The sequence below is a fragment of the Mytilus californianus genome, unplaced genomic scaffold (genome assembly GCF_021869535.1).
Source record: "Mytilus californianus isolate M0D057914Y unplaced genomic scaffold, xbMytCali1.0.p SCAF_8, whole genome shotgun sequence".
NCBI classification, from domain to species: domain Eukaryota; kingdom Metazoa; phylum Mollusca; class Bivalvia; order Mytilida; family Mytilidae; genus Mytilus; species Mytilus californianus.
Window position 1 is genome coordinate 70,254,316 of NW_026262734.1, and position 16,856 is coordinate 70,271,171.

General features: G+C 32.3%; 1 protein-coding gene across 1 annotated transcript in view; it reads right to left on the reverse strand.

The window, feature by feature from the left end:
- LOC127712181 (universal stress protein in QAH/OAS sulfhydrylase 3'region-like) overlaps positions 1-12,149 on the reverse strand; it is a 34,963-nt gene extending 22,814 nt beyond the window's left edge. Inside the window, exon 1 of the mRNA XM_052218485.1 lies at positions 11,961-12,149. Within this exon, the coding sequence (XP_052074445.1) occupies positions 11,961-12,048 (88 nt within the window). The 5' untranslated portion in view covers positions 12,049-12,149. The remainder of the gene's footprint in view (positions 1-11,960) is intronic.
- Positions 12,150-16,856: the final 4,707 nt, after the last annotated feature.

Below are 16,856 nucleotides of genomic sequence, written 5' to 3' on the forward strand. Positions count from 1 at the left end.
CCCATTAACGACACAAACATTTGACATAAATCCATATATATATATATATATATATATATATTAAATAGATATACCATTCTATACATGCATGCTCATACATATATTTTGTATTATATTGCTATAAATGTTGAATGGAGAAGACTTCATAAGTCTGTTTGACTTGTGTCTTATCCAATTTGTACTTGAACAAATAAAATATGTTTAAACTAAAAACAAACATTAGCGTAGATACATCCGTACAAGATTTAAAGTGTTTTCATTTTTGCAAGATAGAAGTGGTTTCGTAGAATTCCAAGAAACAATTAAATACCGGAATATAATTGTCTAATTTGATTAATTGAAACTGTCATAATGATCATAAATTATTCATATTATATATGATATACAAAGACTAATATGAACTCAATGATATTTCTGTTTTTGTAAGTACTTTAATACATTGCTTTAATTTGTTTATTAGATATTGATTACTTTTCTATTTAATTAATATGGTTATGCAATCAAATAATAAACAGATCTTTCGAGCTGCACTCGAAAATTCAAAAATCAACGATTAAAAAAGTATCCTTTTATGGTGCTCATAAATAACTTACAACAAATGTTTCAATGATCATGATAATGCAAATACTGTGAATATGTAAAGCAAAATATTGTCCCCAAAACAATATCTCATGATTATGTACATTAAATGTTGTCCCCATCTATGTCCAAGGAACGACAAAATTCCATATTAAATTTGGTCTTTTTTAGACAATATTTCATAGATTAATAATAATGAGATTTTGTCTCGTTAGAGGTAGGTTATACAAATGAATATTTTGGACAATGACAATATTTAAAGGTTTTATTTCATTGAAAAAAACAAACATCTCCTTATTTTTATATATATTATATGTGATTGTCAGTACTTTATTCATTAATATTCAAACAGTATACTACGGTAACATGTTTGACCCTTCATATATGAATGCAAATTTGAAATTACCTTAATATAGTTTGATACATGTACTAGTATATAAAATACTTGCCTTACAAAATATTTTCTGTCATAATTTAGAAAAGTGCAAACTTCATGCGTGTGTACTGAGGATGATAATAATATGATGCCGCATTTCATGGTTATACACGTACTTTTCAAAAACAATATTTCAAATATTCCAGAATCATTCTCACAATTTCATGACGTAGGATTCCTCAGATAAGACATACTTTGAGTAGGAAGTATTGTCAGGGACAGTATTTTACAGTGAAATATTGTCCCGAAGAACTTGACAAAATTTCACAGAGAAGGACACTTTTTCATAACGAAATATTGTTCTGGACTTTATTTCATTATACAATTATTGACTTTTGATGAGGTTGATGTAATGATTTATCAAAAACAGAGATACGATATTCACCGAGGGCATCGGCCGAGGGTGATTATCTTATCTATGAGGTTGAATAATCATTGTATCAACTGATATCAAAAGTCAATAATTGTATAATGAAATAATAAATTTTATTGAATATTCCAACTTATAAAAGTGAAGCAACTGTAAAGCATATAGTATATAATATTTAGTATAAAAGTGAAATAAGTGATATTTAACGGCTCCTTTTATACTGCTTTACAGTTGCTAAACTTTTATAAGTTGAAATATTCAAAAAGATTTATTAAAAAAAAAATAACATCGAAAAAAAGAATAATGAGAATGTGCATGACGTAATAAGGCTATCTTATTGACGTTGTCTTTGAAAAAACTATTTATAGGTACACGTTAGTTGTTCCAAATCTTATAAAAACCTCGCGTGATATTTCCCGCGGTGAATATAACGTTTTATCAAAGAAGATTCCTGACATTTTTAGCTGATGAGAAAAGAAAATTTTTATAGTCATATAATAATAGAAAATATTGTCTGTACCTGTGGACAATATTTTGTATGAAATGTTGTGTGGAGGACAACATTTTATGGGGTACACTATTTTGTGCTACAAATAAAAGAAAATGTGGGATAAATGTCAATGAGACAGCAATCCAACGAAAAAGATATCTCAAGGTAATCACCTTGTCAACAATAGAATATTGTCTACAAGTATAAAGCTTTCAGACACACAAAGTCTAGACAACAGTCTACTTTTCTTTTACTCTTATAAGATATTAGACTAATTACCACTAGGAGGTGGCTTGAAGTACACAAGTTCAAGCAAAACGTTATTTATTATTATGACATGAATAAAATAATGTTCGATTTACCGTCAATGTGACAGCAGCCTAACAATAAAAAGGAAAAACGAGGGTTAACGGTATCATTACAATTCATACATTCATACACTAATTTTTTACGGTGAGAATTTTTGTATGGAGTTTAATTTGTTTGGTGCAAATACTTAAATGTACATATAAAATTATTAATGGCACAATTATAGACGCACCTCTACCACTCACCAGATTAAAACAGAATTAATAATATGTAGACAATGCATGCAGAACTTAAAATACCAATCAAATATTTACATTAATTTTCAGTTATATAGAAGTCTTTTTCGTTAGATCAATTCGCTTATAAAATTTCTGTATAGATGTTCCTACTAACAAGATAAAAAAATCAAAAAAAGTAAAAAATGATGTGTTAATGCCAAGTTATCTGGTAGTTTTCTAAAGGTGAATGATTAAACTAAATCATCAGTCTATCTGATCTTCTGAAATGAGATAAACATACGATCAGATTAAAGCACTCAGGAGATAAAAATACTAAAAAGAATATAAATGTAAATTATTCCTATAATATCTGGCCAAACCTTCTGATTAAAGATAATGGTGTGAACGTTTTTAATATTGATAGAAACGGTTCACGCAATGCAGTTTACTAGCTGAACAGCTGAACACTAACGAAAATAGGCCCACAGATTTTGGAGCGAAAGTGAACCATAACTAAACAGACCTACAACTATGCCCAAGAATTTGCATCAAAATGATGTTGGATGGAAAATCAGCTTATCACCAACACCACTTAGAAAACATAAAAATTTCAAATAAATTTGTCACTCCAATTATAAGTTTTTTAGTTGATGAATACCACATGTTTAGTTTCCTTGATAATTGGTGGTAATTGTTACATGAATGAATTAATAGTAAATACAAATGTGAATATTTAGTTAATTACAAATGTAAACATGTAATACAAATTAAAAATTATAGGAAGACAAATAAAAATTTCAATTTTTTTTAATGTGTAGGGAAATATAACATCACAAACTTTCCTTCATACTTTTTAATATTTAATTTCCATGATTAGTTAAAGAAATGTTAAAATAATCAAAATTTTAGTTAATTTCATTGTTCCTGTCCTGGAATGGTAATATCAGAAACTGGACACATTGTGTATTATCATCTCAACTCAGTTTTTTGTTTTAAACATCTGTTTGTTAAGTATATTACCTGTCACTTTATCAGCATCAGATGACAGATTTACAGCTTAAATTAACCATTTTATAATTGAGAGAAGATATGAAATTTTCACTCTGAAGGGTTTGGATGTAAGACTGTTAATACTTCTGTGTTCTTCAACTGCGTCTTTGATTTGGCCTTTCGAGCGCCACTGATGAGTCTTATGTAAACGAAGCACACGTCAGACGTACCAAAATATTAGAGAATAATAATAAAACAATACATATTGACTTTCCAAACAAAAAATATCTTGTTCCTGTATTATATTGAAAAAGTTTGTCATTTCTTGAAGTCGAAAAAAATGTTTTTTCTGAGAAACATCACAGCAAATGAATGGTCGTTGCCCAGGATAGTAACACAGGAAATTGTCCTAAGCTTAAACACTAAATGTTGATAATTACATAAGTGCAACTTGAAATGATGTCAAAATCATATAATACTAATTAGAAATGTGTTGTGCAGTGGCAAAATCGTTGACAAAGACTAATAGAAAAGTCAATCTTCTTATACAAAGTTAGAGAAAATCAATAGTACTAGTAAAACAATGCCGGTGACGATACTGATCAACAGTTATTTCTAAACAACAATCGTACATTTTTATTATTTGGTGAACTGTATTATTAGAAATGTACATGCATACAATGTTTTTTGTTCATGATCTATCGAGATAATTGCATTAGAGGTATGTGAAATTGAAATTTAAAATAATGTAAATTTTGGCGGCATATTCACATTGGAAAAAAATCATAAACATACAAAATCTGAAGATATTTCAGATCACCAATTTTCGGAGTGTTCCACATAGTCCTTAGCATGTTACACTTTCCCAAAATATACCTATTCTTCATATCTAAGTTTTCGAGTACACCGATCTGCTTTTGTCACTTGACCTTTCAATATAGAAATAGTGTCTTTACGTGAATATAACAATTTAAAAGTCATGTCTGAGCAGATTCAAAAATTAAAGATAAATATTTTATAAATGTTATCCGTTTAAAGATTTTCATTTTTTTTTTTTTATACAATTTAAAGAAAAGGTCGTCTCAATTTCTCTCAATGCTCTTCAACGTCGTATTTTATTAGGACTTTTTAACTTTTTTGATTTGAGCGTCACTGATGAGTCTTTTGTAGACGAAACGCGCGTCTGGCGTACAAAATTTGAATCCTTGTATCGATGATGAGTTTATATGAACATGTCAATGTGGTCTTCTCGATCTTTTCACATTCAATGTTTACATCGGGATATGGTCCGATGAATTTGCTAATTAACTTAATTTCAAAATTGTTAATCTTTGCAGCAAATAAATCGATTTATATGGAATTTTTTCCCTACCTTCTATGATCTACCTGCATACAATGTGTATTACATATACGGATAATTGGCGTGTACATTGAAGCATACAGTCAGTAGAATCATAAAGTGAAGTTGGTACTCCAGCAATTTATTCGTATAGCAACATTTTAAACCAATTTTATACAGAGATCCTATAACCTGCTTTACTCGTCGTTTACTTTTTTAGGAGGGAAATGATATCAATAAATGGAAATTTTGTTTTTATTTCATATAATTTTTATTGTTACTATTTACCAGAACGTTTTCTTGTAAATTTATAACTAAAAGCGTCCTTGCCTAAAACGAAATAAACACTGAACAGATCAAGTTTATGGCGTTTAAAGGGGTGGTAATACCAGATTTCCCACTGTGTGGGTGTCATCGATTAAATATTTTACAAAACTTGATGATTTCACGAAATTTTATAAAGTGAACACTGTATAATAAATTGAGAGAAAATTGTAAATAATTAAGGCATGTAGCTTAAACACGTGTTAACAGATAATTCAGGGCACTAGAATAGACGTAAATGTAAACGAAATTTTAAACAAGATGTTGGCAACCACTGTGAACCTTTCACTTCATATTCTGATGTAGATGATTTCCTTTCACTAAATAATCCATTTCAAAGTTTTGTGACTAAGTTGAACGCATCTCTCTTAGTGAACTTGAAAAAATGAATACCACAGATGCGGTTAAGTTTGTTTCATATATTAATTTACATCTAAAATTTGACTGTGACGTCGGTTGATAACTTAATTTTGCGGCGAAAGCGATGATTTTCCATTGTGAACTTTCCATTTATGTGTAGCAAAATTCCAGCTGCATCTGCATCTGGAGTATATATCTCCCAGTTGAAACGATACACTAGGGCTTACGTTTTCTTTATTTATTTTCTTGATTAAGGGTTGCTGCTAACAAGAAAGATATTGAACCAGGTTCTAAATGGTAAAGATGTAGATATCTCTAATATGAAAATAAGGAGCTGTGGTATGATTGTCAATGAGACAACTATCCACCAAAGTTCAAATAATGTAGATATAAGCAAAAATAGGCAACCGTTTGGCCTTCAACAATGAGAAAAACCCATACCGTATAGTCCACTATAAAAGTTCCCGACATGAAAAATGTGAAACATTTCAGTTGAGAAAACTAAAGGACCGATTTACTAAGTATAAAAAATAATTTACGAAAAACAAATATGACAGATATGAACCAACGACAATCACTGAACTACAGGCTCCTGACTTGGGACAGGCACATAAAGAATATGGCGGAGTAAAACATGATTGAAGGCCCCAACCCTCCCTTAGCCTGGGACAGTGGTGTAACGGCACAACACAAGAACATACTATGCAAAACAATATCGAAAAACATATATGAGAAACAGCAAAAAACGACGACCACTCAATTACAGTCTCCTGCCTTAGGACAAGCACATATAGAATGTGGCGGGGTTAAACATGTTTGCTGGCGCCAAACCCTCCCCTAACCTGGGACAGTGGTGTAACAGTACAATATAATAACAAACGATAATAAAATGCTCCGCAGGGCGCAGCTTGATACGACCGCAGAGGTCGAACCCTGAACAGTTGGGGCAAGTATGGACACAACATTCAAGCTTGATACAGCTCTGAATTCGGATTGTGATTAAATATTTGACACAGCATAGGTTTCTGACACAGAATGAATGTGGTCTAAGAACTTAAAAATTTTAAATTTGACATTCACCTATTATGGTCCAATATCCAAAATCTAAATACATGGTTAGATTCAGCATATCAAAGAACCCCAAGAATTCAATTTTTGATGAAATCAAACAAAGTTTAATTTTGGACCCTTTTGACCTCAATGTGGACAAAGTTGATAATGGGGCCCAAAAATCAAAAATCTAAATACATGGTTAGATTCAGCATATCAAAGAATCCCATATATTCAATTTTTGTTGAAATCAAACAAAGTTTAATTTTGGGCCCCGATTTGGACCAACTTGAAAACTGGGCCCATAATCAAAAATCTAAATACATGTTTAGATTCAGCATATCAAAGAACCCTAAGAATTCAATTTTTGTTAAAATCAAACTAAGTTTAATTTTGGACCCTTTGGACCTTAATGTAGACCAATTTGAAAACGGAACCAAAAATTAAGAATCTAAATACACGGTTAGATTCGGCATATCAAAGAACCCCAATAATTCAATTTTTGATGAAATCAAACAAAGTTTAATTTTGGACCCTTTGGACCTCAATGTGGATCAATTTAAAAACGGGGCCCAAAATCCAAAAACTTAATACACAGTTAGAATCGGCATATTAAAGAACCCCAAGAATTCAAGAATAAAACCCCATTGAAATTGGTCAAGAAATAAGCAATTTATACGAAGTATCTTCTTTTGCACAATACTGTGCAATTGAATATTTCTTGCTATTGCGCAATACTGTACAATTGACAATTTCTTGCTATTGCGCAATATTGTGCTATTGGATATTTCTTGCTATTGCACAATACTGTGCAATTGAAGATTTCTTGCTATTGCGCAATACTGTGCAATTGAAGATTTCTTGCTATTGTGCAATACTGTGCAATTGAAAATTTCTTGCTATTGCACAATACTTATTATATAATAATTTACACATCCTGTTTGGTGTGTATCTCCTACCATATCATTATTATTTGCTTTTAAATATAAAACAGAAATAACCAACTTAATGTGGAAAATTTTAAAAGAAAAAAAAAAAAAAATCCCCCCCCCAATTTTTTGAACCCCCTTATGATTCATCACCCCAAACTCAATCCCAGCCTTCCCTTTGTGGTATGGTACCTTGCAGTACAATTTCAGAGAGATCCATACACTTGAACACAAGTAATTGTCTGGAAACTAGAAAAATGCTTATTTTTGGCCCCTTTTTGGCCCCTTATTCCTAAACGTTTTTGGCAATTACCCCCAAACTCAATTCCAGCTTTCCCTTTGTGATATGGAACCTTGTAGTACAATTTCATAAAGATCCATACACTTACACACAAGTTATTATCATGAAACTAGAAAAATGCTTGTTTTTTGCCCCTTTTGTGGCCCCTAATTCCTAATATTTAGAGGCAATTACCCCCAAAATCAATCCCAGCATTCCCTGTGTGATATGGAACCTTGTGGTACAATTTCAGAGAGATCCATACACTTGAACACAAGTTATTGTCTGGAAACTAGAAAAATGCTTATTTTTGGCCCCTTTTTGGCCCCTTATTCCTAAATGTTTGGGCAATTACCCCCAAACTCAATTCCAGCTTTCCCTTTGTGATATGGAACCTTGTAGTACAATTTCAGAAAGATCCATACACTTACACATAAGTTATTGTCATGAAACTAGAAAAATGCTTGTTTTTTGCCCCTTTTTTGGCCCCTAATTCCTAATATTTTGAGGCAATTACCCCCAAAATCAATCCCAGCATTCCCTGTGTGATATGGAACCTTGTGGTACAATGTCAGAGAGATCCATACACTAACACACAAGTTATGTCTGGAATATACAAAAATGCTTATTTTTGGCCCCTAATTCCTTAACTGTTGGTACCATAACCCCCAAAATCAATCCCAACCTTCCTTTTGTGGTATTGAACCTTATGGTAAAATTTCATCAAGATCCATTCACTTAAACTAAAGTTAGAGTGCGAAAACCAATGTGTCTTCGGACGACGACGACGACGACAACGACGACGACGCCAACGTCATACCAATATACGACCGCAAAAATTTTTTGCGGTCGTATAAAAAGGAAAGAAAAAAAATCCCCCCCCCCTCCCGAATTTGTTGAACCCCCTTATGATTCATCACCCCCAAACTCAATCCCAGCCTTCCCTTTGTGGTATGGTACCTTGCAGTACAATTTCAGAGAGATCCATACACTTGAACACAAGTTATTGTCAGGAAACTAGAAAAATGTGTTTTTTGGCCCCTTTTTGGCCCCAAATTCCTAAACGTTTAGGGCAATTACCCCCAAACTCAAACCCAGCTTTTCCTTTGTGATATGGAACCTTGTAGTACAATTTCAGAAAGATCCATACACTTACACACAAGTTATTTCCTGAAACTAGAAAAATGCTTGTTTTTTGCCCCTTTTTGGCCCCTAATTCCTAAAATATTGAGGCAATTACCCCCATCATCAATCCCAGCCTTCCCTTTGTGGTATGGTACCTTGCAGTACAATTTCAGAGAGATCCATACACTTGAACACAAGTTATTGTCTGGAAACTAGAAAAATGCTTATTTTTGGCCCCTTTTTGGCCCCCAATTCCTAAACGTTTCGGCAATTACCCCCAAACTCAATTCCAGCTTTCCCTTTGTGAGATGGAACCTTGTAGTACAATTTCAGAAAGATCCATACACTTACACACAAGTTATTGTCATGAAACTAGAAAAATGCTTGTTTTTTGCCCCTTTTTTGGCCCCTAATTCCTAAAATTTTGAGGCAATTACCCCCAAAATCAATCCCAGCATTCCTTTTGTGATATGGAACCTTGTGGTACAATGTCAGAGAGATCCATACACTAACACACAAGTTATGTCTGGAAGTTACAAAAATGCTTATTTTTGGCCCCTTTTTGACCCCTTATTCCTTTACTGTTGGTACCATAACCCCCAAAATCAATCCCAACCTTCCTTTTGTGGTATTGAACCTTGTGGTAAAATTTCATAGAGATCCATTCACTTAAACTAAAGTTAGAGTGCGAAAACCAATGTGTCTTCGGACGACGACGACGACGCCGGACGACGCCAGACGACGACGACGACGACGACGACGACGACGCCAACGTCATACCACTATACGACCACAAAAATTTTTTTGCGGTCGTATAAAAATCAGTTGAAAAGGGCTTAACTCATCAGTTCGATACAAAGCAGAAAAACAATTAACAAAAACACAGACCGGGAGTGGCAGGGAATTTACATATCCCTCACAACGAAAAAGATACAAAGTACAGATCTGAGAGTACTCGCAGTTACTGACCGCTAGTTCAAAGCCAAAAACAACTAATAAAAAATCATGTATCTAAGACTAAAAGATTGTTTTACGAACACCATCATGATTTAATTGATCGATAAGATCTGTGTTACAGATGACGACGGCTCCTCTTAACAAGAGTAACAGGTCATTCAATGCTATCATTCATTGATAAAGATAATATACACAATTGTGGAAAAAAAAGCGTTATTCATAATTGCATATATATATATATATATATATATTATATGTATACGCCCTGACTGCAGCTTTTGAATAATGTATTAATTGAAATAAAAATGAAAGTCTGTCAGGTCGTGGAAAATTAACGACAAAATATGATAATTTGTAGCCATATCATGCTATCTTCTGTAAAAACTGATAAAACGTTCACAAATTTCGAAGACAGTTATAGCGCAATATGATTAATGCTATCTCTCTTAGTGCCAAAGATAACACAGTACAAAAATAACATCGTACATCTAGTGTAAGTATTGCTTCGAAGCATTGTGTGTATATTGTTTAAAACTTGACTGTCTGTATAAATCCAAGCTTAATTTGTCTACTTAGAAGTATCTACATGATTTACAATAAAACTACAAAAAAAAATTAAAAAAAAAACACCCGAAAGGAAAATAACACAACTACGGTTTGCAACAATGGGTAACATAAATAAATGTATGCCACATAATTTCTTCGCGCACGACACATTTTTTTTGTAAAAATAATTTCCATAGTGTACGACTGGAACAAAAGTTTTGCGAAGAATCCACTGGAAGAATCATGCATTAAAATTTTAAAGATCAATACCATACCATATGTAGCATGTCTCCGATAAACCAAATATGACGGTTTAATTTAAATCCATAGAATCTTAATCTTCTTATTCTTTTTAAAACGCAGGACAAATATTGTTTTCAAACTGACGATTACTGTTTATGAAGATTTATTTATTAAAGAGTTAACAAAAGCGATTTTTAAGGAAGAGCACTTTTCTTTATTATTTATAAATTCAGAAAGACAGTTCACAGCTTCACGAATAATAAACGAGAATATTATTTTCTACAAAACAGATGTAACATAAAACCCTTATCTCAAATTAAGAGTCCTTATTCAAGCGACCAAAGAAAATTAGAATTTGCTCTTATCACTTAAAAAACACTGAGGACAGCTGGCCCTATAATACAATAAAAAGTAATGAAAAAGTTATAAAATTAGTGACTAATAAAACATTTAAGCAAAGCATACACACAATATATCCATTCAATTTAAAGTCAGTGATAGAGTGTGTTTTTGCTGTGCACATACTGATATTGTGAACTGGATGGACCCCGCATCCTTTTTCTTATAGATGACTTTGAAAAAAAATTATATACATATTATAAATGAGTCATTCTATACTGTTGTTTTCAGTGGTTAAGATGTTTAAAAAAACATAGAAACTAACTAAATGAAGGGACGGGTAACTACATAGAAAAGAAACCTTTAATTGCTTTGTTTTTCCATAGTAATTGATATATGAATGCTGTTTAGTGAATGGGAGAATAGTTTCTCGTTTAGATCATGTCTTAAGAGTGGTTTGATTGTCAAAAACTACAATTGCTGCAGATGAATGAAAATGATGCTATGTAAATCTTGTGACATTTTTTTGAATTATCAATCGTATTTCATAAAGAAGCACAGGTAAAATGACTGCTCGACGTACATACCCTTTTACACTGTAAAAATACATAATCTTTTATAAATTGTAGACTTACGACATAGTCTTAACATTTTGTTAAGAGACGAAAACTGCAGTAAAATGCTAGTATGTTAAGTAATGTCATCTTTGTTAAACATTTAACGACACTACCAATATATCTAAAAAATCAGCTAATTAATGAAGAAGTAACTTGTTTTCAAACTCTTGTTCATTAGTACCCGAAAAAGTACGTAAAATAACGTTTGTGTTTTTTTCATTAGACGAAGTTTTAACGAAGATTTATTTATTTAAATATAGTTTTACTATTTGTTTATTGTCTTTTAAGTCCTTTGAAATAAAAGAATTAATGTTACAATATATGTATAATAACAATATTTGTACCACAATACACCTTGTCCTAAAGGTATAAGTAAAAGATTTTTCATTATAAACTACCAACTACTTGTCCGTTTATCTTATAGTAGTATAGTGCATCTATATAAATGATCTTACTCACAGTTAAATGCAAACTCCGAATGGTCGCTATCGTCCACAGCAATCACAACAATTCTTCTCTCAACGGCTAAACTATCCATCATTGCCATAGCGAATAACAACAGACAAATGCTATCCTACGTCAAGTCACTTCCCTGTAATTTCATCGTTTGTTTACTATTCAGCTAGTTAATCCACACCTGCACTTAGGCTGCAGACAATTAACTGTCTGATATTATGATAATTCTGATGTTTTTGAAAGATGGAAAGACTTAATTAATTACTGATTTAATGTTTGTTAAAATAAAGTAATTGTGTATAATAATCAATTAAAGTAATGAATGAACATGGCAGATAAGTTTTTGACCTAATTTTCTTGTTTTCATAATCTCTGAATCTGTAGACTTTATTCTATTTGCACATTTTTTCTTCACGCTTTAATGTATCATTTTGTATGCATTTTACAATGTTTTACTCAAATAAAAGAAAAATTTGATTAAAGGATTTTAAAGCATGCATTTAAAAAGAATTTTTTCAAAAGCAAAAAATAGGAAATAAAGGCTGATCCTGATAATAGACATGTACATATACCATTGGAAATTAATTATCCGATTAAGATCAATAGAAGTTTTATTGTCTCTTTAAGGAGACGACAATTTAATCCTCTTTTGGGGAGGGGTGGTTAGGGAATGGGTGTGAAAATGAATATTCAGGCCTGTTAAGAACGGGAAATATTCTGCCCAAGAAAATGGAGGGAATGAATGTGTACTGAAAAAATAAGCTGTACTAGCCATAGCTGGAAATAGATATTCCGACAGCAAAATAATCCTCTTGCAACTCCCTCACCCCGAAAAATCAAATTGGTCGTCTTTTAACAGGTGTTCCAAGTGAAATAAAACTTGATGGAATATCTGTCTGAAAGTTGCATATTGGTAGAATCATGTGCAAAACAGTGTAGCCGAGACCATTGATTGGCGCGCTAAAATATCCCATTGACTGGGTCAGATTAGGTGAACGTTCGTCTGTAACGCCCACAACTCACGACGTATTTATTATAGACATTTAAACTGTGGGGTCACCAAAGGGTCTCAAAGCCTAAATAAAATAATTCGAAAAACTAATCAGGAATAACCTTTGTGTTTTGATTTATATTGAATACTTAAACGTTCTTTACTTGTGTTTTTGTTATGTTTTGATAATGAATTTTTATGATATCGGACGTTCTTTCAACAAAAAAGGATTTAACTGGCTTTAAAAGTTACAATGGATGTGTTGATTATTATATTTTTTTCGGACGTCAAAGCGATTTAACAATTGCGGTTGTCCAATTATGTCAACTTTTAACTTTTATCTGGTCAAAATTTTATTTTAGAACGAATGCATGATCAACTTTAAAAAGTGTGCAAACACAAAACATATAGACAAAATATACTTCTTTCCTTTCTTTTTCGAACTTGCAAGTTATTAGACAGTAAAAAGGCTATTTGGATCAAGCCTTGTGAAATTTGCATTTACGTTTTTGAATATGTACAGTCAAGTTTAGCGATTGATAATTCATTGATAACATTCTGGCGTATCACATACAAACAACTTGTAACGTCTCATTTGATTGGCCGAAAGATTTAAGTACAACAACAATTGTAGTGTGCACGTGAATTGACACAGGTGACCGACAATGGAATGTACTACGTTACTACGAACGTAAAAAACAATGATTTTGGGTCCAAATAATTATATAAGTATTTTGTGAATTTCAAATAGTGGGGTCGAAATATTATACTAATAATTTGTGTTAAGTAATATTCTTTATGCATGCAGCACTTGTACCGCACTATGAAAAATATAAGGATAAAATAAAACACATGTGCCGCTTTTATACGGATGCATGTATGAACCACTTTAATTTCTTTCATATTGACGCTAGGTTATTATCCTGACAATGTCGTAATTACTTATAATAAGGATCTCATAATACTGATCCATTTCAAATTTATGATGGGTTGCACATTCCTCTTTTATTGTTTTCATGCTATAAAACGAAAATAAAGTAGGTAAGCGTTTGGTCATTCAGAAATGACGTGTCATAAACGAGCAAATTGTCCCCGAAAGATCGTATCATGTGTGCACGTGAATATAGATGTACTATGCAATGTACTATCATGGTCACCACGAAATTCAAATGAATTCAGTGAAGGCATGTTGGTGTAAAAAGGTTTGAAATGTTTCATCGGCGAAGATTTTATTTTTGCATGTGTCGAACTAAAAAATAAATAAATACTTGTGAGAAATGTCGTAGTTTATAAGGAACTATATAAATGTACTGTTTTCGATTGTAATTGGTTGAAAATTTATCTTTAGTTTAATTTCATACCGTAAGAATAGAGCTTTGCATAACATTGTTGAACTATCCGCCAAAGTAACGTGTGGCATGCGTGCGTATTAAAATGAAATACAAAATCATACATGTATGATAAACTTATAAACGAAATATTAAGAAATTAAGGATGACTACTGTAAAAGTATGTACAAAAATGGAGTCACCTTTTATCAATACATTTAGTGAATAACCACACTGTTTAAAACTGATTGTTTTCTATGCAACTATTTAAATATTTACAATATATAATTTTCAACCGAGGACAGCAAAACAGTTATTATAAATTAAGAAAGTATATCGCTGGAGTTTATAAAGTACATTTCCTTCCACTGTGTCATGGTTTGCCATCTCCATTTTTTCTCTAAACAAAGCATGGCTGGTTACATGTTCTGAATTTACTTAGAATTTCGGGATTTTTTTTTCAAAATTAAGTAAACTAAATCAGAAAAAAAAATCACACTATCCTAAAACTTATGAAAGAATATGAATAATGAACATGACAGTTTATAACACAAACCCATTTACTATAAAAGTCGAGCAATATCTTTAGTATGTAATTTGGTTATTTTTGTAGTTAAGTACGGTTTCATTTCAAGTACAACGTTAATTCATCAAGTCCATTGAATAAAAGATAAGGCAGGGTGAGCAACTTGACAAAAAAAAAGGCAGGGTGACGATTTATGTAAAAAAATCAGGATAAACTAATAAATATAGTCAGGACCTAACAGACTGAAAAATAGAAAGACAGGACAGAGATAACAACTAAAAAAAATGCAGGACAAAATGTTTCATCCAAGTCCCCCACCCCCAATCAAAATAAAGTGGTAGCTCCCTTAATCCAGAACCAATTGAGAGGAGACAGTTGAATTAAATATTTCGACGTGACTGTTAAGATTAAAGTTTAAAATTTTACATGCACATGTATAAAAGCTAGAATTGCCATGGGATAATCAAGAACACAATCATGTATGTGAATACGACGATGGAAGTTTTTAACGACCTTGACCGGCTACGTGAATACTGATCAGTCCATTCAGCTTCATAGTACGCGTGTTCTATTTTCGCAGGTGTGAGGTTGAAGGTTTGAAATGACCAATGAAAACGATCGTTCCTTAACGAGTTAATCTAATAAAGTTTGTTTGACTGATTATGTTGCACGACCTTTCGCTAAGCTTGGCCGCAGTTCAGTATACAATGTATAGTTTGATGATCTTTTCTGCTAACTACTATACTTGTGAAAAACCCTTGGCAACAGAAACATATTCAGTTTTTTTTTAATTGACCCAATTTACATAGTAATGGACGACTTCGTACATTTTATGATCGCAAATAAAATATGTATATATTATACTGTGCACTGTAGTTCGTATATATACTGAGACCCTTTGGCAACCCCACAGTTTAAATTTTTATAATAAATACGTCGTGAGTTGTGGGCGTTACAGACGAACGTTCACCTAATCTGACCCAGTCAATGGGATATTTTAGCGCGCTAATCAATGGTCTCGGCTACACTGTTTTGCACATGATTCTATTTCAAACTGTGTGTTTGGACAGACAGAGTTATTTGTTGACGGTCCAGTTATCCTTGGAATGATTTATTGTTTAAACTTCATTTTTTGAATGTGGTCAAATTAAAATACTTATAATTGTTGAGTTTAGATAAACAAACTGAAATTCCGATAAGCCTTAATTTTTCTCTCTTTCAGTATTCAAACAGCCTGAAAAAGCTTTTCCTTAGTTCTCAAAAACATTTATCGACTAAATATTGAATTTTACAAAAATCCATGATTTGATAATAAAAAGAGTGAATAAACATCGCTGTTACATTCTTACTTATTGATATTCTTGTTTGCTTAACTAGCAACCTCCCCAACTCCTTCTCTATCATCAGCCTGAGTAGCTGCGGAACCGTAACTCTTAGGTCCTTATGATATTTTCATCTATGGTCCGCAAATTGTCAAATTTTATCATAATTACTCAAGAGCTACGGTTCCGCAGCTACAGCCTGTGATTAACAGGTGCTTATTATCTTTTTTCTATTGCTTTAGAATTTCGGTGTTTTCTCTTTGCTGTAAACCAGTTTACTAGAGGTACTACGAACAAATCTCACATAATGAAACTCCCGCCCCACAAAGTCCAAAAGTTTTGCTTGGGAAATTAACAAAAATAATTCGAATTTGAAAACAAAATAGCAGTTGTACAATGGCATTCTTTTGTTTAAGAGTCTGAGAACGTTTCAATGAATTATAAGGGGTTTAGGAGGAGTTGGGAATTCACGATGCTTACCCAAAGATAAAGCAACGACAAAATCCGTGATTTGCTAAGAGAAACCCCAAGTGCACAACGGAATTATATGGTTAAGATTCATAATAGAAAAAACAAAGGATATGGGGTATCCATCCATGACACAAAATCAATACTTGCACATAAAAAAACACACAAAAAGCAAAAGAACAGCGCTTTTATTGCTGTTCTTCATCTTAAAGTCACAGTGAGGCCTTCAATGGACAGTTTCATTAAATTCTGATTATGAATTGA